Below are 27,052 nucleotides of genomic sequence, written 5' to 3' on the forward strand. Positions count from 1 at the left end.
GTTGAAATATCTGCCTTCTCTCCAAAATAATAGAGCTAAATTGTGGTGCAAAAAACAAACAAACAAACAAACAAAAAATACATTTGAGCTTTGCTCTGCGTGGTGATACAGTTGGGTGTCGTTCGGTAGTTAAACCCCTTCCTGCAGTTAACACTGCCACTATCGGCTTTCCTTTCTCTTTGGGGGAAAGCTTGGACAGAATTTGTAAGACACAAACCATGTGTAATTTTGCACATCTATATTTTTAATCTACTTCTCTGCTTTTATTCAGTGGGCAACAAATCAATACCTCTCCGGGTGTCACACTGCCAACATAACTGCTGATGCTACAGATGACAAAATACTAAATGATACCATGAAGATGAAGTATGGGATACAAAGGAAGGGACAACAAGACATTCACTGTACACAAGCACATAGATTTATTTATACAAATATAGTATGTATAACAATTGCATATCAACAGTTTGTTGTCTTTTTTTAATCTTTACGGTAAGTTCAGGACCATCAGCTTCAAAAATGTAAGTCAATTAAGAAAGAGTACCTGTGATTTTAAGATACAAAAAGGGATCTGTTGTGTTGAGATGTTCTCGGCGAGTATGTGAGTATCCGATGAATCTGAGCCCAGAGGTGACCCAACACAAAAGCATTAAGTGACCTCAGTGCTGACAGGCTATTCATGAAATGGCGATGGCACATGTTATGCATGTAAAAAGATTTTGCTCAGCTGTACTTGTGCAATTAGATGAGATGTAGATAAGAAAAGTTTAAAGATAAAACCTATGATTTTTTGTCAATAAATCAATGAAGCAACATTTTCATGAAAATGTGACTTTATAACTTATTTTATAACATCATAACAGCTTTCTATTTGCTGCTCATCACATAAAACTGGGGATGAAAAATACTCTGGCATATGGAAGTGATGGGCTTCATGTTTTAGATTTGTTTATGGTTAATAGAGTGCTGCTAAGTCGTCATTTTTGTTGGTCAACCCGGACGTTAGCATCTCCCAGGTTCCCTTGACGAAAACTTAATGGGATTTTTCCATTAGATTTGGATGATGACAAAAAAATAATCTCTGGGTCACACAAACGTTTATATACTTACACATTTTGTTGAGTAATTACAAAGTAAATGCAATCCAGTCTCACTTCTAACTCATCCAATACTGACGATTGGCTGGTGGCCCTCGGCGTCAGATACCAACACACTGAGGCACCCTTGAGCAGTGGTATGAGATGCACTGGGCTGTGGCATTTTTTTTCAAGCTCTGAGCTGTTGTATAAAGAGCTATAAAGTCTGCACTGATGCTGGTGGTTCAAACAAACTCTGGACAAACTCAACAAACTGCACCATGGCTGCATGGCTCCAACACCACCACCCAGCCTGTCTCACTCCCAGCTCCCCAAATACCGCTGCTTAATTAGTGATGTCAGCGCCAGGCAACAATGCAAAGAGACATCTTTGGCAAGTGGATGGGTCCAACAAACCCTGGACTTTCACCCTGTAGCCCGCTGTGTGCTTCCTGTTTAAAAAGCCATAATCTTTTTTCTAAACCTAACTTTTGTTGCACAAGAAAATAAACTTGAAAATTAAGTGTATTACCTATGTTGTACTTTTATTTTGAAAAAACACAATGAATGTTACAAATGTAAAGTGACGGGCCATCCGGGATTGTCAACAGGAGATCCATGAGGGTACCTAGCATGACAAAATTTGGACGTCAAGGTCCACTGACAAAGTGGATTTGACGTGTTGGGATGAAAATGTGTTCCACCACCACAACAAGGCGCATTTAGCCGCTTGTCAGCAACCACCTTTTTTGAGTCATGTCAAAAACTGCGTTCAAAAACCCACCGACTTTGAGTCAAGGGAACCAGGAATGCTGAAATGCTGACTTATTTCTGGGTTTTAGGACTCATTCAGGCAGCACTCTATAGAAGAAGAAATAGAGGTAAAGCCTGCATGGTTAAACAAACAAAGAAAAGAGCGCCACCTACAGGAAATGAAAAAAAAAAACTGAGGAAAACACAAGACGGTAACACAAATCAACAAGGAAGTGATCTCTGAAAAGTGAAGGGTAAAAAAAACGCAACAAGGAGCGCTTAGCACCAAAGATGGACAGAAAACTAAATCTGGCAGATAACCACTTTAACTCTATCTTAAAAACAGATTTCCCTTACAGGTATGGAGGAGAAAAAGAGGGCGAAACATTCCACTCAGCCTCATAACTTCTCAAAAATGATTGTCAGAACAAAAACGCAGGGAACAAATCTACATGTGCTAATATTCAGCTGTTAATACAACAAATAGACTTTAAATAATAATCTGAACGTCTTTGAAAGAGCACATAATATTTAAAAGGGACAATAAAACTTTATGTTAAATCTCTGATCTCATAAAATAGTCTGAAAAATAAACATAATTCTTTGATTTTTAATTTTCGCTCTGCTCAAATAAAAACTGGTAACATTCTGTTTGTCAGTTAACATTTCCGAGGGTTGATTTGAACCACGTTAAAATCTCTTGGTGGTATATATTTCTGGATAAATCTCAGTCGGGAGTAGCTTACAAAGTCTGTTGATAATTATTGCACATCAATTATTCATGCCACCTGTAAATCAATAATCTCTTTAAATGGCAAAGAGGACAGATTTGGACACAGAAGCTGCCTTACAGTACATAAGACCCAGTTTTGCTTTACAGTGATTTACATGTGCGCCTATATCCCATAAACTCTGTATATATATGCATGAATCCAATCATGAATTTAGTGGTGAAATGGTAAAAACTGAAGAATGTGTGTTATTGCTAAACCTACAAGATACAAAAATCTTTCCTGCTACAATATAGAAGGTAAAAAAGAGTTCACGTTTATCCAAAACAGGACACACACAGAAAGAAACTGATGATCATTCATACAGAGACACGAGCACCAGTTGAAGAATCAATAGAAACACCACTGTACAAATGATATCTATGGCAAAATGGCAAAGGTGCCACGATGGTATAATGGATGTCGGTAAGCAATCAAAAATGGATGACTGTAAACAAAACAACAAACACAAGAGAAGGGGACTTTCAGTAAGAGTCACAACCGGGAGAACAACTTATAAAAGGGAATACAAAGTTAAAATGGACGACGTTCAGTGCTTGACTCCCTCATACTTGTTTTTCAAAGCACCAATTTCGGGGCGTATGGCGCTCTTTGTTTTTGCTCAGTAATCGGTGGTACACTGGAAGGGAGAGAGTAAGTAAAAGAGTCCTCCACTTGTTGGTTTCCTCCGCGGCGGAGAGATTCCTTTGGGATCCTCAACAACAAACAGGTGGTCCTCGAGATCCACGTCTTCGCTCTCCTTCACTTCTTCTTCTTTTGGAACAACCTGCAGATCATCAAAGGAGAGAAACACGCTGAGAGCGATGCCTAAGAGCTCGCAGACAGTTTACACTTAAAGATCTAAGTGTTATCAAGCTGATATTGTGCTGTCTGGTGATTTTAAAAAATGATTTCAACTTTTAATTGATTCTCTATAAGATTCAATTCCTCTAAAAACAAGGCTGCCAATGTCCCGACGTGTCATTTAAAAAATTCTGCTTTGGTTGCAACAAACATGGTTGGAAATGTTCCAACCTGTTGTTAAACAATACCTGTGTTTGTCGCTATAACCATGTCCGACCATGTCCCAAAGTCTTGTTAAAAAATACTCACATTTGTCTTTACAAACACAGTTGGAAATGTCCTAACCTCTCGTCAAAAAACATCTGCTTTTGACGGTACAAACACAGCTGAATATCTCCCAACTTGTTGATAAATAATACCTGCTTTTGTCGCTACAAAAATGTGTGAACATGTTCCAAACTCTCATGAAACTCACATTTTTTTGTCACTACAAACATGGTTGGAAATGTCCAGACCTGTTGGTAAAATATACCTGCTTTTTTTTACAACAAAAATGGTTGGAAACTCTTAACTCTTGTTAAAAAATATTCGCTTTAGTCGCTATAAACACATTTAAACATCTACCGACCTCTCATAAAAAAATAACTTTTGATGGCACAAACACCGTTGAAAATGCCCTGACCTGCTACTAAAAAATACCTGCTTTTATTAGATGATGTTCAATCCCGTTGTTAGTTATAAAAGTCCAGACCTGCAGCTAAAAAATATGCACCTCGGTCGCTACAAATATGTGGGAACATGTTCCAAACTCTCTTTAAATAAATACCTGCGTTTGTCACTACAAACATAGTTGAAAATGTCCCAACCCCTTGTTAAATAAATACCTGCTTTGGCGCTACAAACACTTTTAAATACTTTGTTGCCACTTTTGCCAGCACAAACACGGTTGCAAGTGTCCCGACCTGTCAATAAAAAATACCTGCTTCGGTCGCTACAAACACAGCTGGACATGTCCCAAAGTTTTGTTAAAAAATAACTATCTTACACAATCCAACATTCCCTCCTCCTAATGAAACTCTGCAACAGGTAAATGCAATCTGAACTACTTCATATGTATAAAACAAATATTTGTTATGCATCCATGGTTTGCAGAAACGTACAATACCAGCATTTTATTCTGCCTCGTTTTAGACCTTAAGTCCTATAAATTTTCATGCATTAATCTGCTAATAAGACAAAAAGTTCATTGAGGCATGTGTGACAGCCCGGCCATGTTGCTTGCCATGCTACAGTGCAGAGACAATGTCGCGCGCAGCCTTTAGTGACTCTGTTCATTGTGTTACACAGACACAGAGAGCATTTATGCAAGAGATACCCTCTGAAGGCTCTGTTTTGCTACAATTAGAGAGAGGTTTTGCTGGTGCCTTTCAATAAATTGCTGAAAGACAAACCCTGGGAACCACAACTCAGAGTTATACCCACTACAGGCACTAAATAAAAGTGGGGTGAAACTTTTCAGATAATAGCAGTAAATCTTTGACAAAGCTAAACAAGGTAGTAAAATCAAAAAGTTATGCTGCCTCAAAACCTATTATGACAATTTATGAAGGGTTTAGTGCATGTGGTTTGGGTTGCTAAATATTGCATATATATGCAACATTTCCTGCAGCGTTTAATATTTAGGGTGGGTCACCTTGCCTGAAATACATCAGAACACGGTACATTTATTTCTTGCATATATTTATTTTTAAATGCCAACAAATTACTGACCAGAAAGTTAACCCTGAGCACCTGAGGATTTTTTAAAAATTTCTTTCAAAAACATGGGGAGAAGGCAATGAACAACTTAACCAAACATGACCCAAAAGTTTGCAAAAACAAAAACACACAGAAAAAAAGACATAAAAGGGGAGAGAAAAATGTATTTATTATATGTATATATATATATACATTTTTTTTTGATAATTAGAAATATTAATATAGTTTTAGGGATTGTTTTCCCAATGTTTTCCTGCCCTCCTTTTTAAAAAATATTTTTATAGGTAATTTTCTTGTAACAGCTTGCATTTGAGGGACATTTCTTGCCAAGTTGTGCATTGCCTTTTTCCCACCTTGTTATTGAAAGAAAACTGATGTCGATCCAGGTTTCAAAGGTCAAAGCTATCATCAAAACCTCTCTCAACCTGTAATCCGATCATTTCTGTTTGGACAGAGAGACACAGTCAGAAAGACGGTGACAAAGACAGATGAATACCAGTCAAACCGTTGGCTTATGTTGCATTCTTGTCCCCTTGTGCGTGTCACTTGGTCAGCAGCCTCTTGGCCGCCAAAGCAAATCTCTGCGGTCAGCATGCCGGGATTGATAAAACATGATCCCTGCTCCCTTCCCTGTCTGTAGCTCCACCGTAACACACTGTTACAAGCTCCCAAATACCTTCCCAAGCTGCGCCGTGCCAAGTGCAAGACAAGAGATATACTTGGGGGATTTAGCATCAAACAGGCATGGACACAGAGATCTTGGACACATGCCCGCCTCCAATACGTCGGGGGAATGCTTTAATAATTCGATAGGCCCAGGCAGAATTAAGCGTAGCATGATATGATTTGGCTTAATGGGTCTGATTAGTTTCTGAAAAGTTTCCTCCTGCTTTTAAGTTTTGCTATTTTCACACAGTGAAAGTGTAGTTTGACTGGCAGTGCAGAGCTTTGTTCTAAATTTAAACTGTAGAAATATTGACTAAAGCAGAGCATCTCCATCCAGCTGTAGCTTCCAAGTAACAGCAGTGCAAGGCTGTATCTACTTATGCACGTACCTGCAGAGCATGAGCCACAGATGTAATCGGTTTAAGTTTGAATAATTTACAGCCTTTACAACAGAATCAGTGGCAGAACACAGCAGAGGCAGTAAAGTTTGCACAGAGGATACCGGCTGCTGAGCTTGCAAAATATACCACTGAGGTTTTAGGCTTCGTGCTGGGATGTAAATGTCAGCTACCTGCACACGAGCCAATAAAAGTGGTTGCAAGGCAAAGCAGAGCATGGCGAATATGATTCAAAAGGGGACTTGAGTCTGCTTCCATTTAATTTCACTCCATCTTTTTCCTCTGTTGCTGTATGCTTATAAAAATGTTACTTTGACACTTACAGCAACTGAAAACTCAGGTCACATCCACTGGTAGGCCTGCATTTTAATGAAATGTTAGAATGAAAACGATCTTTGTTAGGAATGTTTTAGCTGTTTCAAAATTAATCTCCATCCATACTTACATGAATAATAACAAAAAGACATCTCAAATGTCCATTCATGTACCCTAAGCATGCACATGTTGGTATTATCAGGAACTGATTGTCTACTGTGTGTTTTGTTGCTTAATTACAGAAAACAGTAAGACCAGAAATTTCTTAGCTTGAACTGACAACAAGGTGGAACTGTTATTTAAAGTAACACATGGGTGTAAGGCGGTCAAAGTGGCGGAAACCAATTGAACATTTTCCATGGCGATGGGAAAGGAGTAACATTACCAACAAAAGAAGGATAAATTCACAAATCTGAGTAGACCAAGCTAAATGATTTGGCTTAGCATGATGTGACTGATAAGACTCAACGTGAGTGGTAAACGTGGGGGTTTAGGGGGAGTTTTAGGGGTTAACAACATTTTAAAATACATATCAAAATATTTCAGTTTTTTTTTTCAGTTATGTCCAAAAACATGTTTGTTAGGCCACAGTGACCTTTGCTCTTCAACCACCAAATTCTGATCATTACATTCTTAAGTTCAAGTGGATGTTTGTGCCAAATTTGAGGAAATTTCTCCATGGCCTTTTTAAGATATTGCGTTCACAAGAATGAGACAGATGCAAGGTCACGGTGACTTTGCCCTTTGACCTATGGCAACGAAAGTCTGATCAGTTCATTCTTGAGTCAAAGAGGATGTTTGTGTCAAATTTAAAGAAATTCCCTGAAGGCGTTCTTGAGATATTATGTTCATGAGAATGGGAACAATGGATGGACGGACAGCTCACAAAGTTAATTTCAATGGACAATGACATCCAGCCGTGAGTCGGTGCAGCATTATCAGTGGTAAATACCATATGAGCACAGTGCAGAGCGGCGTCAATTAGCTAGCCACTGGGACATAGACACAGGGACTCATAGCAACTTGCACGTACTGATATGCACATGCGGCTTTACTGTCATCCTCTTCCTCGCCGGCGGCGCCTTACCTCATGCTCCTGTTGCTCTCCCCTCTCTCCCCTCACCCTTAAAGCAATGAAGCGCCTCACCTACGACATGTGGTTCTGCTGAGAGGTCAGGTTCTGCTGTTGCTGCTGCTGCATGAGGAGCTGCTGCTGCTGGCGCCGCCGGGCCGTACGGAGTTTCTCGAAGCGGGCCTCCATCTCCTCCAGCACTTTGGGGGTGTAGCGAACCACCAGCTTCACGCTGTCCTTGGCCGCCTTCAGCAGCTCCACCGCTTTCTCGTGGTGCTCTCCTTCAACGCTCTGCAGGGGGTTTAGAGACAGAAAGAGTGGAATTTTAAAGGAGGCTGATTTGAATATATCCTTAAAAATAGTAACTCCTCTCCGGGAAAAAAAGGATATTTCCTCCATTTTTAATACCCTGTGATATTATGTGAAAAGCAGCAGGCTTACAGTTGGCGTTATTCAAGTCTCTGCAGCGGTTGAAGTGCTCCTAACTCAAGACATGTGAGCACTTTGATCTCGATAGCTCTCCTGACTGTTGACTCACATCTCAAACTGGAAATTATACATTGCTCTGTTTTGTGACACCTTGCTAAAAATATTTCAGTCCAGGAAATATCTTTTTGGAAAGAGGCTTAAATAATAAATGAGGACAGAAAAGTGTATCTGCACTCTTCCTCCAAACCGGGTACATTGTATCAAAATGTTAAGTGTGGTTAAACTTACCACGCCATTGACCGACAGGAGTTGATCCCCTCGCTTTAGGCCGCCATGTCTTTCGGCCACGCCTCCGGGGATGATGCGGGAGATGTAGATGGGGGAGTTCTGCTCCTTGCCGCCCATCACGTTGAAACCCAGTCCTTCCTCCGTCTTGGGGAGCTCCACGACTCGTGGGTGGGAGTGACCTTCACTGGCTGCGAAGGCTGCAACTGTGGCCTGATGAAAGAGAAGAAATATGGAACTTAATTATCTTACTACTAACTATCCCCCAAAACACTTTATTTAAGACTTTATTTTGAGACATTAGGATGAGGATAAAAAGTGAGAAAGAATGGAAAGATTTTCTTCAGCCCAGTTGCAAGAAGAAAATATTGCAATCATGGATCTGTACTTGAAGTTAAGTTACGTAGCTTAGGTTTAGTAATATAATGTTAGGTTAGGTTTAGGAAAAGAAACATGGTTAGGCATCATAACTTTTAAAGTTATGTACTTAACCTAAAGTTATGTAGGTTATGTCTAGGGGAAAAGAATGTGGTAACTAATTCAAAGTTCACTTAGTTTCACACAGGACACAAACACTTGTCTCCTGGTGGAAAGTCCTGTTTGTTTGACCAATCTACCACCCATGCCTGCCTCCTTATGCCGACTTTTGCTCTTCATACTACTTCTATCTTTACTATCACATTGGTCGATTGCAGCATTCCCAGTTACATGGGTTAAACAAATTTTGGTGCATTACTTTTTATATGTATGCATACAAACAGTGCTAGAAAACAGACTGTGACAGCAGTTGTTTTGTCTGTTATTGTTGAAGCAAAACAGCTGGTTTACAGTTTACAGCTGCTTTAGTCTCCTTCATTACACTCACAATGCACGCAAAGGAAGAAACCAATTTAAAAAGTGCTACAAAATGATCTTGAAGTTGGGAATACAACGTGAACCTCGACTGCTCCTTCTCATTTCGGCGAGGACGGCTATAACAAAGCGTTCGGATTTAGTCAGAGCTGGGGGGATTTCGACTCACACATGAGAAGTTCTCTGGCTTTCTAAGCACATGGATTAACACATCCAAGTTCACACTGGAGAAGCAGCCAGACAACTTTCACCCTCTGTGTCTCTACCAGCTGGTTGATGTTGCTCGCTGGCTGTGGGGCTCCTTTGAACCGCGAGCTCCCTGCTCCTTGTGCGTTCAGAACAAAGCACCCAGGAGCTTGTTAGCCGAGGCTGGGAGAGCTAATGGCAGACGAACAGAGAAAGAGACACCCAGCGCCCACTGATCCACAGATGCATTGCCACAGGTGCCTCGCTGTCAAGTCGGCATCATATATGATATGTGAGGTAGATCGAGAAAAGGGGAGGATAAAAAAGTAGAGGAGGGGAGGCTCTGTCAGAAGCTTTTGCAGATGTGTATCCAAATTCCCCAGCAGCAGGCGAGTATCTTGGCACTTTGAGGTCTTTGACGCTCCCTCCAGGCAGCATCCCCATCTCCGCTCTCTTCCATATTCATATTCATTTCTGCTCATTTCTCCCTCCTCCCTCTCCCGCTGCCTGTTTTAATCTGGTTGTTGTATTCTTCCCCCTCTTCCTCCTTTTCTCTCCCTCTGTCCTCCTTCTCCCTCCCTCACTGTCCCATTGTGGAGCTAAAAGGCAGCTCCTCAGCATGCACACCGTCGCCTCCCAGACCTCACAGCACATCGACCTTCACAACTTTATCCGAAAAAACAATCTGGCAGATGGCCGGCGCCTCTCAAACACAGGGGAGGCCTTTCAAATAAAAAGCTTGCTAGAGGATACTTTCTCACACTATACAGTGCAAGAATGACTTAATATATCCAAAGCCACTTGATCATTCGCTCATATTTTTTTTTTTTTTTTTACATTGGGAGCCCATATAGTCCCTGTTTCCATTAAGATCAGTAATAAGGGCCTGGAGCCAAGATTTAGAAGCCAAATTGATTTAATTAATGAAGCAATCAAAGAGAATCGAGTTGTTCAGGTGAAACACAAATCTCAACTGTCGGGAGATTTACCGTCTTGCTAACTAAAGCACTCGACAGGCAGATGAGCAGCATATTTCACGCATTTCGTCATTATTGCCGCAGCTGCTTATAGATTTAATTTTCAATACTGCTGCTAACACTGTAAAATCTGACAAGTTGATTTTACTGAAAATAATCTTGGAAATTGATTGTCTTAAAGTTGTTAAATTAGATTATTTTTACTTTATATTTAAGTGTTAAATTTACCTGAAATTTATCTGTATTTACTGGAGTTTGTGAAGTTGTTGCAACTTAAAAATGCCAAGTGAAATTACCTTGTTCTTTATAACTTCAGTAAACTAAGTTAGTCTGACTATAATAATAATAACAACAACAACAACAACAACAACAATAATAATAATAATAATAATAATAATAATAAATAATAAAAATAAATTGTAACATTTGTAAAATAATAATAATAATAAATTGTAATATTTGTAATTTGTAATAATAAACTAATAATTTTAAGTTGCAACAGCTTCACAAAATTAAGTAAATATACAACATTTTAAGTAAACTAAACATTTGATATAAAGTAAGAATAAATAGAGATAAATATTTATATTTACTTAGGTTTTTTTGTAGATTTTTTTCAAGTAAAATCAACTTGTCAGATTTTACAGTGTAAAGTGTGCATCTTATTCCTTTCAGACTATACATGATACTAATTGAATGCAATTGGCACTGTGCCCTGGCTTTGTGAATCTCTCTCCAAAAAACTTTTCAAATTATCCACTGCTCCCAGTTGAGAGTGTCCCCACAGCTAAGCCAGCTAAGGCCTATTAGCTGTGTGCTTAATTGCCCAGTGGATATGCAATTTTAATACAGATTTAGGAGCAGTAACTTTACAAAGTTTGGGGCAAAGAGAGAGAAAAGTAGAAAAGAGTTTTAAAGCTGCTTAAATCATGTCTTTGTGCTTGCTTCAGGCTTAGTAAAAAGACTTTTTTATGTCTCATCTTATCCATCACAGTTTCTTTGGGGAAATTACTCCACTATAAAGATGTTATTTAGTAGATAACACAGTGGTGCCCACTTGACAAATGACAGGAGATATTCCAAATGTAGTAAAAGATATGTAATTGGAAGAAAGCAATACTTTGTTGACAGCAAATCTTTCCTTTAAAAAAAAAGCCTCTCTTTGTTTTGTTTATAGTTTGACATTGTGAGAAATATGATTATTCACTGAAGAGTGAAATAGGAATATTGATATTACTCTCATGTCTGTGCATGAAGTATGAAGCCAGAGCATGGATTTATGAAGAGAACTGGATACAGCGTTGGAGGTGGGGCCTGGCTCATTCCTATGAAATTTGCTCACAGGCATATGAAGCCAAAAAGTTCAACTGGTGCATAAAAAGGATTGTTCTCTATTTATCAGAGGAGGGAGGGGTTTTTTTTACCCTCCCAAAGCTGCAAATATTTTTCCTCCCTGAGTGACTGGGAAAAACTACATGGCCCTCCTTCCACCATAAATAACTACATATTTATATATCCACACTAAATGTAAATATTAGAACCAATGCGACATGCAAACTGGACTGGAGTGAGAGTGATTTCTTAAGCAAAATGCAAATCCTCCTTACAAATAGCATCATCGCACAAGTTGTGTGCACTTCTGCAGATTATGGGTGTTAGACTGCCACCCATAACTGGTTTGATAAACCTACATGTTATACAGCCAGCATTAGCAAAATGTGAATATAGGAATAATGACAGTTTTCCAAAATGATCTGTAGCCTTCACAACAGTAGCTGGCTTATATCAGTACCCAGGCATGGTGGACGTTATTATATTTTAAAGGATACACTTTGATGTTTGAAAGTTAATTGTTGAAAAAGAAATCTTGCAATTGAAAAAAAACCCCTTCATTTTTCATTTTTGTCATCTGTTCGCAGTGATCTTGACCTATGACTCCCAAATTTTAATCAGTCCATCTGTGTCTCAAAGGGGAATTTTAAGCCCAATGTGAAGAAATTTTCTCAAACTGTTCTTCAGAAAACACGAGATAAAAACAAGGTTGCAGTGACCTTTAAACCACCAAATCTAATCAGTTCATCTTGAGTCCAAGTGAAATGTTTCTGCCACATTTGAAAATAATCGCTCAAGGTGTCACGTTCACAAGAATGTGAAAAACAAGGTCATGGTGACCTTGACCTGTAACCTATGACCATCAAAATCTTTTCATTTAATAGCTGAGTCCAAGTGGATGTTTGTGCCAAATTTTAAGAAATTCCCTTAAGGTGTTCTTGAGATATTGGGGTCACAAGAATGGGACCAAGTGACAATCTGAAAACATAATGCCTGCGGTCACGGCTTTCGCTCACGTGAGGGCATAAAAAGAGAGTTTTTACACTTTTGTTAGTGTACAGATTAACACTTTGAACCCTGGATCAACAGCAGTTTTTCTTGTGCCGCATTCAGATGCCTTTCACAAATATTTCTCTTCAAAAACACAGGGAAATGTTATGAGTATATTGCAAGAAGTTGGTAAAAGGTGACAAGAAAAAAATCTGAAAATTAATATTTTAACAAAGGAGAGAAAAAAATATTTTAAAAATAAGGAAAATGTCCAGAAACTATATATGAGAATTATATATTCAGAATTGCAGAATATATAATATGTTTTAATTTTTAGCATGTGTTTTCAGGTCATTCTTCTTGTTGTTTTTCTCTTTTGCTTTCCTTTTTTGTGCTAATGTTTAGGGGATTTTTTTACTAATTTTATGGGCCATGTCTTATTAAGTTGCTCATTACCTTCCCCAGTGTTTTTGAAAGAAATCAAACTGTTTTGCTCAGGTTTCAAAGGGTTGAACCAACAAGTTATAGGTTGTAAATATCATTAGCTGTGTTTCCAGCCTAAATGCTAATTAAAGCTTATCACTCCTGACTCTCCACACAGACATATGAGAGGTATCAATTTTCTTAGCTGACTCTCAGCTCAAATATATATGTGTTTTTTTTAATGTGTTCAACTCTCCCTTTAACCAGAGGCAGAGCGTTTGTTGGGAAAGGCAACAAAAGAGAAACAGCTCTCATCATCTGAAGCCTCGCTCAGTCTCTCTGCATTCATCATCCTTTTCTGTTCGCATCCTCCTCCCACTCCCTCTGATGTACTGAAGAGGAGTGGACCCAGCTGGACACTGAACAAGTGAAGGACAGAGAGGTGCTCTCGTCTCTTCTCCCTCCCCGCATCTCATCATCCTCCTCCACATGAAATCAGACAAGCCTGCCCGCTTTGTTTTCTTTCATAAAGGTCTCTTGCAGGCGAGGTGCTGACAAGTCCCGCTCAAGTGACTCTCTTCCTTTGTGTACCAAAACATTCACACTGCAGCGGGAAATGTCTCCGCTCTGATTTTTTCCTTCACCTGGACACGGCTTTTTTTTGCTTAAAAAGTATTAAATAGTCAAGTAAAAGACACAAAAAATGAGTTTTTTCAAAGACTGACATCTTATATGAGTTGAATCAATGAGCAAATATGAGCTGTCATGTATAAAAAATTCCATGTGATGAAATAACACTGCATGCAAATATTGAATTAGTTTATCTTTAACGGATTTGTTACACTTTAACCGAACAACAACATGAAGGCATCGCTCTGATAAAGCGAGTCTGTCATTTCTGATAATAGCAAAACAAATATATGCTTTTATCATTACATTGTTTCACAGAGTTGTTTTTCATCAAGGTTGTGTAAAGGGATTTCAAGTGACAGCAGTGTCGCTACAGCAAACAAAATTTGTGCCTAATGGGAGTAAAGCTGGAAATCTAGTGGCGGCTAATCTGATGGTTCAGGGGCGGAAATTATGAGGAATTAAAAAAAGATTACAGCTCAAATCAAAAGTATTTAATAACTGAAGATTGTTGAATCTAGGATGAAGAGCCAGACATCCTGTTGGATTAATACTGAAGGGAAAAGATTTTCTTTAAGAAATTAAATTCTAAGCACATTTTGAAATCTGTCAGTCTTTCTTCTGGGTAAAAGTCTGTTTTTGATGTCAGTATTGATTACAAGTTTGTTTGACCTTGTGAGTTGTGTTATTTTCCCCCAAAGCATACTAACTAAAAAACTGAGAACAAACCATAGACTTTATAAAAGCAAGTGGACGTGGTCACCATGTGGTTATTGGCTTGTGGGTTACCTTTTTGAATTTTTGCGTTATTCACTTTTTTCACTTTCAATAGGGATTCCAGACTCAGAAAATTAAAAACAATTCATTATTACATTATTCAGCTATGAAACCAACACACACACACACACACACACACACACACACACACACACACTTTATGTACTTTTATGATTTCATGCTCAAAGTAAGCACTGGAAATTGTTTAATTCTTTCTGTCTCAAACTGAGATTAACTGAACAGCATCAGTTACACCTGCATACTGACTCAAGTTTTGCGTATATACAAAACTCTATCTCATTTGATAAATAAATAAATAATACTATAATATTATTGCAAAACAATGCATATTTTCAGAATGCTATGCTTATTTGTGGGTTGAGCAGAATACTTGGATGAAACGTGTGTCCAAGTATCACGCAAGTAAAATGTGTCAATATCCATATTTTAGGTGAATAATCTCTTACTCGTGATAAAAAAATGACCTCAATCCTGAGGTTGTTCTTTAGTTTTCTAATAAATAAAATAATAATAAATATAGCAACTTCTGATGAACCCATGTGTTTGTTTGGTAATGTTCAGTAATGTTTGGTAAATGCAGTTAAGCAGAAATGTCCTGTGTAAAGACAAACCAAATGTCCAGACAGCAGCAAAAAATACACTTTCGGCAGTGCTTAAGCATGTTAAATTGAGCAATCCTTTGACTTATTCCTAGAAACTGGCACTCTGATGTGTTGTTGCTTAATTACACACACACACTATTAATGAGGGCCATTAACAAAGTAGAACATACTCTACTTTTTCAATCAGCTTGGCCAGAAGAAATGATGATATCACAGGCTAATGTGATTAACAGATAGTTCACCACTCATTTAAGTCATATTTTCATGGTTTTATTGCAGTTAATAAATGATTAGAAAAGATCAGATCCAGATCTTACCTTGGCCGTGGCCCTCGCCTGGTACTCTGGACAGCCATTCACTGTAATGGTTTCATGCATGTACTGGTACACCTGAAGGAAATGAAGAGAGACAGGTGTTATAATTATGCTTCACATGGTTGAAAACTGAATCACCGCAGCTCAAACAGTTCATTTCCATAGTCAAATAATGGTGTTCACAGCTGGCTGTACAGACATGTACGGCATTAACAGGCTGACTGATGGGAAACACACGGCGCTCAAGCCCAGATTTATTGTGTGCTTGTACTAATTGCACTAGCCAAAAGCACGTCTGCTTACACTGGTCTTACATATGCAAACAGTATGTAAATCTCATTATTGTGGCCTCAGGTGCATTTGTAGGCAAGGCCATGCAAATAAAAAGTTTTGTCAAATTAATTTGTAACACAAAATCCCTTTTTATTGTTTATGGAAACAGTAGCAAATCAGGAAAGTGAGGAAGTTAATTCTGCGTAGGAGAAAAAAATAGAATATTTCAGTTACTGTATTAAGGGTGTTTAAGAGTGCAAAGGAATCGGCCTTGTATAAAGCTAGTCTTCACAAAATCCATCTGAAGAGTGTTGCTGATGTGTGCAGCACCCTGAAATGAATACATTTCTTAACAAATAAAAATTCTTAGCACAGGAAACCTGATCCTGACCTTGCAACACAAATTGCTGGTCCTGAATTGGTGCCAAGAACTGGGTCGCTGTACATCCAGTTGGGTGAAAAACAACATTTTCTGCCTATTCGCTGAGGCAGACAGAATCAATACAGACAGCTGACCTTTCCAGTTAAGATGTCTTTTAAAGACACCTTACGACCAAACTTGTTCGAAAGAGAGAAGAGGATAGAGACGGAGTTGAATGTGGATATGTAGTTAATACACCGTAGCACAAAAGTACACGTTTCTGTGAGAGCACTTCTGAATGCCACCATTCAAATACATCTCCATCAAACCGTGCTGAACATCAAATAAAGGACAGTATGAGGTGAAATTTTAAAGGTATAATTCAGATCTTGTTAAGTGTGGCTGTATGAGGAACTTCTCCATAGTCAGTGTATTACCTACAGTAGGTGGCAGTCGGCATGCCCCCAGTTTGGAGAAGCAGCAGGAGTACCAACACAAAAGCTAAGCAATGTACTGCTGCACAGTAAGAATTTCGTACAATACTATAAATGCCCCTGGCTAAGTGGTAGGAGCAAGGAGTGTATTAGGATGGGTAACAATGAGAGTTTCAGGAAGAATAAATATGTAATTAGCAGTTGCAGTGGTAATAAAAAAAGATAACTGGGGGACAAAATGAAGCTGCCGTGCAGGCAGACAGGGGCCAGAAAACCCTTTCGTGGCATTTATAACGCTGTGCTCAGCCTCAAAAAGTGCAAAGGTGGAAGAAGTCCTCGGGAAAAAGTTATCACTGGGGAGATGAGCGTGTGTGTGTGTGTGGACTGCAGGCGTATGCATCAGCGCTATAAATCAACAAAAACGTGTTGCGGTGTGAAACGTAGCGCCGCACCCTCATTTGCTCTTTGAGATTCATGAGCAAACAAGACAACAGAAGCTCAGGGATATTTTTCCTCCATCTCTGAGATCTGTACATACAAATATCTCAGGGTTTGTATCCTATAAGCACACATCCTTTTTGATGATTCAGAGAAGCGAGGCCTTTGTAACGTTGAACCGTGGCACGTCAAAGCCACCAGGCGTGTTCGCTTCCAGGCGCGCTGCCACGCTTTGATGAGAGACATCATGTAGCGAGTGGAAACAGATGATTAAAATTCATCTCTGAGCCACAACATATAATATGTCATAGAGGAGAGTTTTGAGCTTATTTTTGCACTGAGGATTTTTCATCACTCCTCTGATTAGAATTTGATTGCTCGTTTGCTAAATTAACTGAAACCAGCCTGAATGTAAATGTGAAACAAGTGGATGTGTTTGTACTTGGAAAACTTTGTCTGCTGATGTCATGCATCTTGCAGTAATTTATGTGTTTCATTGAGTCAGATGCACCAACTCAGCAAAAAAACATTTCCTCTGGGAGTTTCTGTAATCAGCCCATACATCTCAGTGACTTTGAAGGGATAGTTTGGATTTTTTGAAGTGGGGTTGCATGAGGTGTTTATCCATAGCCATTGTATTGCAAACAGTAGATGTCAGTCTGCACAATGTACTGCGAAACCTATTTTAGTCACCAAAAAATATCAATTACACTTTGAAGGAAATAGTTGGTTGATTTTCAACGAAATTTGTATCTTATCAATATGAGTAGTTTGTGTAAATGAACTGCGTTAAACATATACAATTTAAGATGATTTTGTATCTATTTTACTGCCTATTGTATTTTTTTTTCATTTCTTTTAAAAAATTTTGTTGATGTTTTTTTTCAAATTTCTTTTTTTTAAATGGCAATTTGAACATTTTTTGTTTATTTAAAACATCATGCTTAGTGATTTTTTTTTTCTTTTAATGTTTTTGGTAATTTAAAAAAAGTTTTAATGCTTTTTTTTTCTTTGAAATATTTGGTGATTTTTAAAGAAAACATGCCTTCCAAACCAGCGTGCCCATCAAAATTACGCCATATATCAAAGCCAGAAAGTGTGAAAATGGATATTATGGTTGAATTTTCAAATTTCTGACAGTCCTTGAAAACAACATGTGGGAGAGTGATAGCATGGGTGCTGTGTGTTGGAAAACAGACTGATGAAACTTGTGTTATAGTCACCAAAATTAATTGCCCAATGCAATGACGAATCAGAATCTTGGACGGTCGTCCCATTTCATAGGGTTAGATTTCACAGAATATATAGAATATATAAATAGGGCATTACGTCACTGAAATACAGTAGGCTATGATATTTCTCTCTTATCTTCCTGATGGTCTGAATGAGCAGCTAAACTTGTCAAATGTCGCTTTTTAGAAATAAATTTGCTAAATATAGAAAAGTCACCAAGTGGGCAAAGCTGTTTGCAACTTTTCTGGTGCAGGGTGGCGTTCAAAAACAAGAGTTGGGTAAAAATTAGAGATGGGATTGGGTCATTTGGCTTCATCTATCTTTTAAACCAATGGTTTTTGGGCCTCCAAACATTAATCTCCGTTATTGTGTTAAGTATCGGCTCTTTTCAGACGTGACAGGAGGTTTTACAGAAAGAGCTGCAATGCTTGTGTAATATTTGGCATCTAGAGTGTGAGAGGGAGCAGCGCCACAGCAGCAAGTTAAAAGAGTGTGTTCTTTCACAGGGTGCACCAGGGATAGACTTAAAAACTTTTTCTTTTTTTTTTTTTTGCAGCTGAAGGCTTAATTAATGACCACCGAGAACACAAGGGAAGCTGCCTCCTCTACCCTAACAGATTTTTGTACTCTTACCTCATTTATTCTTTCACCCCATAGTCGCTGAAGTAAACATTGGACCCAAAGTATCTTCTAAAATTCTGACACTAACTAGGTACTTTTCAAGACAAATCAGGGGAAAATTAAGCTGTGTCTCTATCTCAGTAACAAACTAATGAAATCTTGCAACACAGAATCACTTCTAACTGTTGGTGCTGATCTGTCGATCTGTCAAGTTGGCAACTCATGTTATAAAATAACACTGTTATCAATGTTAGTACACTCGCCTGGCATGCTTTATAGTTAAAAAACTGCTTACTTGCTACAGCTAATAGATGTATATACTAAAATGTACAACTACTAAAAGTAAATGATTGCTGCTAGGAACAAAATAACTAAATGTATAAACAAATTTTTTCCCACTTTCACACTTTCAAAATTTCCCAATTTCACACTCGTATTAACAACTTTGGAGGGCCATTCATGTGCTCGTAACTAATAAATACGATATTTCTGAGAGGCACAGAAAGACAGCATATGAGCAACCACTTTCTCACATGATCTATTGTTATTTTAAAATTATTAAGTAACACAGCCGCAAAATTCTCTTATTAACACTATATATTTATTTGGTATTAGGCTGCAGTGCTCTAAAGGAAACAAAACAAGATGCACATTCAGTATGTCTCTGAACCTAAATGCAGTGGCCTGAATAACAGAGCCATATCCGAGAACAAATCGCTGTGTGCTTTTGAATGTCAGTCTGCTCTTGTTGTGGCTGCACTTTGCTCTAAAGAGGCCAGTTGTCCTGCAGGCATCTTTTCAATTCCCCCTCCGCCTCTGTCTTCGCTGCCCATCTCTAAAACACTGACACCATCACTCCGCCCTCTCCAACATGTTTCTCTTGCTTGGTTCACCGCAGTGCATTATTGTTAAACACACAAACACACATTTTTCGTGATAGGATGCAGGCACTGTCACCTACAAGGAGGACGTCACACAGCCAGAGAATAGAGAAAGATGCCTGCAGGGCAAACTGACGTGACAACGCTGCTTGTAACCATGGCGTCCTGCTTCTTCTACTGAGTCAGAGAGGCAGTTAGGAGGGAGGGGGATGGGTAAAAGAGGTCTTAGCCTGGTTGATGTTGGAAAAGGATGAAAACCAGCACAGGACTTGACAATACACATTAAATCTCGGCAGTGCTATACAGGTAGAAAAATGTCAAAATTGGGCAGATTAGAAAAGTGGAATCAGACAAATTTGAAACTTATTCAATCCTAACATTTCAAAATGATGTTTGTGTGATTATTGGGGCCGCTGCCCAGAAAGTACCAGCTACAGAGGACACTGTTTTTTTGTCTTCCACAGGTACTCTTGTTGTTTACTGTCTGCCATATTTGCAACTGTGCATAGTAATTGCAAAAAACTCACATTGAAACTAACGGTTATTTTTTAAAATTGCAATTAAAAGTGAAGAGAAATGGGCCAAACCAAAAACTAGAAAAAAAACTGAGTTTCTCACACAAAACTGTTGTTTGTGGGACCCATCCACCTCCCCACCCGCTTGCTCTAAGCCCATTTGCGCTCCGTATATTACGTGGTTACCCAACCCGTTCTCACTCCAAACTCCAAATGTCATAGGTTGATGTGGCCAGGATCCCTAAAACTCATAGGTTGATGTGGAAGGTCACTGACCGACCATCACCATGTGACGACATCGGAGAGAGATGGTGTTGATCAGGCTGAGGCGGCAGGCGATGTCCGACGGTGCATAATTACAACAGCAGCAATTTGGTCCGTCTGCGTTCTCATTTGGTGCCATCCAGGGTTGTATCATGTGCATGTGAAAGGTACCTTTAGGCGTCAGGAACGTACATCCAAAAAACTGACAAAGCTGCGCTATTCAACAAATTCGGAATGAGAATGGACTGGGAGAGGTGTTTTCTGTATTTATATACAGTCTATATGGCATATTTCTTTTTGACATAAATCCAGCTTTCATCTTCCCAGGAGATTGTACCCAGTGGCAGAAAAGATCGCATAGTGACAGAGAGACTTAACGGGACAAATCCAAACACGGATGATGTCATTATCCTACAACCATTATATTGTACAATCAACATTTACTTCATAATGATAAGTTAAAGCAAATACTTTTCTATTTCCACTTTAATGTACCTTTCATCCTTTAATTTAATGTGACGTGGGAAGCGGAGGCATCAGGATGGAATCAACACAAATCCTCCGCCCTCGCCTGCTTTCGCTTTTATAGAAAAACACAGTCAATTATGTTGATTGAAAATCTCTGCTGAAGTGGAAAATCAGCTGCAGTGTGAAAGCTGCTATTGCTCTGGCCTGCTTTTTGCACTTCCTGCGTTCGTCAAGTGGGACCCTCTAACCCAATATATGGCGAATTCCCACTCTTCATCATTTCCAGCTGGTTAGCTCTCCCAGTCATTTCGTCTTGTGTCCTTCCTTTCCCATTTGCAAGGCTGATTGACCCTGACAACTCATTCAGGCTGATGCAGTGAGACTAACGCACAGGCCCCAGATTCTACCCCCACTCCGTCATTGATGAACGTGGCGGGGAAAGACAACCAGCTCATCAAACTCTGCCTCTTTGTCATTTAGCCCAAACGCTGCGGAACAGACTCTTCCCACTGCTATCCATTCTTCATATTGACACCCTGCCTGTCATCCCTAACAAGGCTGATTCATGTTCCGTAAGTTTTATCGATGTAGAGTGCGGGACCAGGTCTGCAGGTGGACTTACAGTAGGGTTTTTACGACAACATTAGTATGTCCATCTTGTCGGGCTCTGCGTCGACCCACCCGACTGTGAAATGAGCTACATCACATGTGTGTGCAGAGGAAGGAATCAGATTACACGAGGCGCGGACACGAAGGAAAGGTCATCTGTTATAATGAAATGTCACCGAGGTGTGTGTGATCAAAATTAACAACAAGGGGGTTGGACTTACAGTTTAACCTGCGTTTTATGGCTCTTTTAACTCGAGGGTAGTTAACTCTGATGGATGACTTACAGGAAAGAGAAGTGAGTGCAGTCAGAAAGAATTAGAACCAAATTATACAGGGAGGAGCAGAAAAAAACCAAAGCTTTAAAGTGGAGAAAAACTCTTCCTTTAAAGAACTTTGCCAGTGTTTTGTTTTTATACTTTTGTACTTTTTTAGACTAATGGATGCATTTTTCCTTTTTCCATTATAATTTTGTGGTTGAAACTTCTGATTTATTTCCACTAGAGTGGTGTGTTCATGGGTAGGTGGGAAGCTTTGACATCTCATATCTACAAAAATCTAACTGCAAAAGACAAACTAAAATTGAAGTAGTGAAAATGCTAATGAGGATTTCACAGATGTCTCAGCGCCGATATGATGTTGCAGTTTGACAGTGGAGTTCCACAATTTGAGGCTCATATGACTACATAAAAAACACACACGAACATATCACCCAGTGTTGTGGCCATTCAGAAGATTACTGTTTTTTCATAAAGCAGATTAGATTGCCTCCAGAGACTGAAATAAATTTCAACAAGTAACGACAATTATGTTCTGTATTCTACATTTATAACACAACAAATGTCATAAAAATCAATTCAAAATTAAGCAAGTTCCAGTCGATTTTGCAGTGAAATCTGCTTTTCTCAATACACATGTATATGTTTACCAGCAGATACTGACTGCCAATGAGGTATCTATATTTCTATATCTATGGTTCTGTTGGCATAATATTCAGTTCACATTATTGATGATCACTTCATTCTTGGGGATCCTTGATTTGCATTTAAAGCAGCCAAGATTACAGATTCAAATGCAGCAGATTTGTTAGCGAAACATTCATATTGTAGACTCCAGCATAGTGTGACAAAAGATATATTTCATGATCAGTAATGTTTTTAATGCAAATTCCTTCCCAAATGATGTTATGCAACTTAAAACATCAGACGATTTTGTCTCTTTTTAGATGATGGGAATGAAAATGAGTCATCCTCAACATTTGTTGTGTTTTGGTTTCAGAATGATGAAGACAGTTGGAGAACAATCGGCTACAAAAACCTCTACGGAATGATTTTTTCCCCTTCAAAACTATCATTACTTTCCCAAATGATTTAATGATTTTATCATCTCAAATTGCTTGAAAAATAGTGCACATAGCTACTTTAAATGGGGGAAAAAAATATCTAATTGGGTGATGATGCACACCCACCCAGGTTCATGTTGAGCCTTGAATGTTAACATCTGGCTCCGCTGTTGCCATGTGTTCAAATAACAGTTTATCTGTCTGTGAACCCTGTAAATGTTACTGCTCTCTCTTGTCACAAATATCTTCAAAATATTCAACATATGGTTGGCAGGAAAGTTAAGAATACTGTATTATTGAAAACTGCAGCAAATTGCCCAAAATGTATAAAAACACCACTGTGATTCTTCAAAGTGGTGTTGAAAACATTTTTTTGTGCCTGAAATAGAGGGCTGTAATGTGTTGGAAGAACAAATTTGTCTGGTAAGTGAAACATGTGGATGTGAACGCTCTCTCTTTGCACAAACAAACACATTCAAAAAGATTTGTGCACATCAGGCCATTCAGCCCTAACTGCTGCTTCCCCACTGAGATTCTTTTCCACTTTCTTCTCCGAGCCTGTCTTGCAGCCGCAGCATTGGAGGACACAGCTGTTGAGAAGTGCGATATTCCACCACAACAACTCCTCTAATGCTCTGCTAATAACAATAATAATCTACAGTATGCAACGGCCTGCACTTACAACCTGTCCTCCAGCTGGCTCAGCACCACAAAGAAGCTGTTGTATCATCAGCTCTCACAAACCTGTAATCGACCATAAACCACAGTCAGCCTCTCTGCAGCCACTAATCCCAGAGCATCTCTGATGGTTTCCCTGGTGACTGTGTTTAGCCAGCTCTTTGTGGGAGAAGTGGTCTGCATCTTTGCCTCTTAGAAAAGGGCATCTGCTGCTGTTGCTGCTGAAGCCCTTTTCAGAGGTTTTTCAGAATCATTGTCATTGCACTCCAGTAACTGGCGCTGAGATCACTCAGCCGGTTGCCAGACGTGCAGTCAGTGTTAGGATGTGCCAAGCTTCCCCGCGAGAGCCAGAGCAGAGCTGGACCCTGTGAGAGGAGTGTTGTCTTCCTTTCTGTCACTTTTCATGATGTCAGACTTTTTTTAAGTAATGCTCTGTCCGAAGCCATTTCTCCTAATTGGTGTCATTGCCAGCGTTGGTGACCTTTTCATTATTATAATGAGGCACAGTCTGTAAACAAAAGTTTCTAATGAGTTTCTATGAGAAATATGCTGAGAAGACAAAATAATTACTTTTAGATGGGGTCTTTAGATGCAGCACCTTTCTGGTGTTAATTGTGTCTCAAATGGCTTTTTCTTCCCCATCAGTAAATAATTTTTTTTGGCATTGTATATATCTTCAAAACATAAAATATGTTACATTTACACATTGTAATGTAACAGATATGTTAAAGCTTTTTGTACTTTTTGTACTTTGTAAGTCTTCACGATTAACAGTGTGTGTAACACTGTTAGATTTAAGCACAAAGGCTAGGAAAACACCCACATTTGGTGCTTCAAAAGCAGCTGGAAAAACAGGTACGGGTTACTACAAAACACCCACATTTGGTGCTTGAACAGCCACTAGAGTCACAGCTATGGGTGCATAAAAATACAGCGAGAAAAACATGGATGGGTTGCAACAAAACACCCAGGTTTGGTGCTTAAATTCAGCTGGAAAAACAGCATAAGGTCACTACAAAACACCCATGCTGGTGCCTGGCTGGGATTTTTATGTTGTTATTTTATTCATTGTGTTTTGTTGTGAACTGAGAATGTCTGTATGAGCTGTTATGGTGGAAAATGAGATTTCCCAAAGGGGAATAATAAAGCTTTTTAATCTAATCAAAATATAAGTGCATTACTTTGTAGCAGTGTTTGAAATTGTGACGGTACATAAAATTTTTCATGAGGCTATTTCGTTTATCCCCTTATAAATATCGAAGTGACAAACAAAAGGTAAAGAGTTGAAGAAACAATCTCAGCAGCTGGCCTACAAATCCTTGAGTCACTGATACAGATCAATACTCTAGAACATTATCATTATTTTGTGCTCTGAAGCAGTAAAATCTTACTTAACGTCCCTATAATTTACAACGTAACGACAGTCGGATCACGTCTGCTTTCATTCCAGGACAAATTACATGTTGACTTTGTTTACAAATTAACTTGCAGCACGGATGCCATCATGGCGTCTGTCATCTGTCTCTCCGCTCTTCAAAGCTGTGTTTGCTTAACAAATACATGTCACTGGGTGCTGCTGCAGTATATCACAACAGACAGGACACTAAATACACAAGATCTGCTGTTATCAGCATGTGTAGTGGTGTCATGTAAGAGTGAACGCTCTTGTTTGTTTTGTACCCCGTCCTCCTGATGAATGGTGTTAAGATGATGGATCAGTGGGTGGCTGCTGAATCAAAGCTTTCAAAAGCAGGAGGAGAGAAACTCCTCTGTTTGCGTTTCACACTTTATTCCGTCCCTGTAAAATGTGATTAAAACCAATCTCTAACAGTGATTTGCTTAATTAAAATTCAGTGTAACGAGCTTATCAAACCTTCAAGTTAATGAAATGCTCATAATGTTTTCTGGCCTCCCGATTATTGAAATGTTCTGTGTGAATTTTTCATGCAGTCAGAAATTCAGTGTTGCTGCTCGGCTCCAGCAGTAATAAGGCAGAGCAATAATCTCTGACATTTTCATTATGCCGCAGTCATTTTTGATTGATGTAACACAACAGTAATTTACAATTTCGTTGTTTCAGAGCCATAATTCCTCCCGTGTATTGTTCTGCTAAGTTTCCAGGCATCAGTATTTGCCTGGGAGCACACACAGCAACAACATCTAGTGTTATCGTTCACCTACAGGAAAGCCAAATCATGAACAACTATATTAACAGCTTTTAGCATGCAAAAGAAGGAGGCTGCATGGTTAATTATATTATAATTTGTATTGGCCACAACCAAAAGTTTTGCAGACAGGGACATTTACATCTTACGCAATATTCTGGTAATAAGAAAGATGGCACTTAACACATCTAACAGAAATATAAAGGGCCCTATCTTACACCTGAAACAAAGTGGTGCACGGTGCAACTGTCATTGCTAGCTTTGGACCGACACAGTTGACATTTTAAGGCCAGAAGCTTGAAAATGACAACTGTCTAAGCAGCAAATGAAATATAGTCTATCTATGGGTGTTCAGTTCCTAAAATAATTTGAGATCAGGTTGTTGTGAAACCTGGCCCCCTTTACTTCTATTTATCAAGAATAGCCACCTTTTTTGGATTCTCTGTTCACTGCAGAAGCAGAAAGTTTTCTTATTTAAGTCAAGGTAACACCGGACGAGTAATTGGTATAAAAATGGCCATTTTTTGGGTGAAGTATTCCTTTAAGGTCTTGACAACACAGCAACTATAACTGAACCAGCGAAAGAACAACAGCTTCATCAACAGCAACTCCAAGGAAAAAACATCCCAGCAGCGAGTACGATGATTGATTGGAGGAGCACTGCAACAAGGAGTGCTCGCACAAGAAAGGTCATCATATAAAAAGTGAAAAATAAAAATAAATAAAAAGTCTCCCAGAAGAAAAAGTATGAAAAGACATGAGTCATGTCGGTATTCACGGACCAGCGGCTCCCTCCCTTGGCAGTGACTCACCTCTCTGATGGCTGTGCAGAACTCGCTCTGAAGGACCTTCTTCAGGGACTGGAGCTTATGACCGGGAACGTCACCCGACTCCTGCAGCTTCTCCAGCAGCTCAATGGCCCTGGCAACATCTGGCAAAAAAGAGACAGAGAATGGGTGTGAGTGTATGTGTGTGGGGACTTATGCCATGGGACAGAGGGGGGAAAAAAATGCCCCATTCAATTACACTAACAGCACAGGCGCTGGAGCGAATCAATGGGTGGGATAATGGAAATAGACTTAGTCAAGGCCAGCTGGGGCAAGAAAGATAGAATAGCTATCCCATCCATGGATCGTTTGCATTGGCTCAGCTATATGCATGAGAATGAGGGAGAGAGGGAATAAGTCAGGCACTCATTTGTTCAAAGGTAACACTTCCTGTTAAGAGTAGGCACCGGCGGGCATTACGAAGCATTTACACTAAACCGTAAGCCTTAAGTTAGAGGCTGTGACTCTGGGGTCTACTGAGCTCTCCTCCCCTAATTAGCTTGAGCTGAATAAGTC

The 27,052-nt window shown here is 39.2% G+C and overlaps 1 protein-coding gene across 3 annotated transcripts in view; it reads right to left on the bottom strand.

Annotated features, from left to right (window-relative positions):
- Positions 1-313: 313 nt before the first annotated feature.
- Positions 314-27,052, bottom strand: part of lin7a (lin-7 homolog A (C. elegans)) — a 46,333-nt gene continuing 19,594 nt past the window's right edge. The window contains exons 2-6 of one of the 3 annotated variants that reach the window (XR_006107038.1): positions 26,522-26,640; positions 15,434-15,505; positions 8,330-8,539; positions 7,628-7,903; positions 314-3,386 (exon numbers count right to left, since the gene is read on the bottom strand). Coding sequence is in view for 2 of the 3 variants with exons in the window: in XM_042511220.1 (XP_042367154.1) it covers positions 3,362-3,386; positions 7,692-7,903; positions 8,330-8,539; positions 15,434-15,505; positions 26,522-26,640 (638 nt within the window). In the remaining variant the exon portion in view is untranslated. The remainder of the gene's footprint in view (positions 3,387-7,627; positions 7,904-8,329; positions 8,540-15,433; positions 15,506-26,521; positions 26,641-27,052) is intronic. The other 2 variants (XM_042511220.1, XM_042511221.1) reach the window with 2 other exon arrangements.

This window comes from Plectropomus leopardus, chromosome 22 (genome assembly GCF_008729295.1).
Source record: "Plectropomus leopardus isolate mb chromosome 22, YSFRI_Pleo_2.0, whole genome shotgun sequence".
In the NCBI taxonomy this organism is placed as follows: Eukaryota; Metazoa; Chordata; class Actinopteri; order Perciformes; family Serranidae; genus Plectropomus; species Plectropomus leopardus.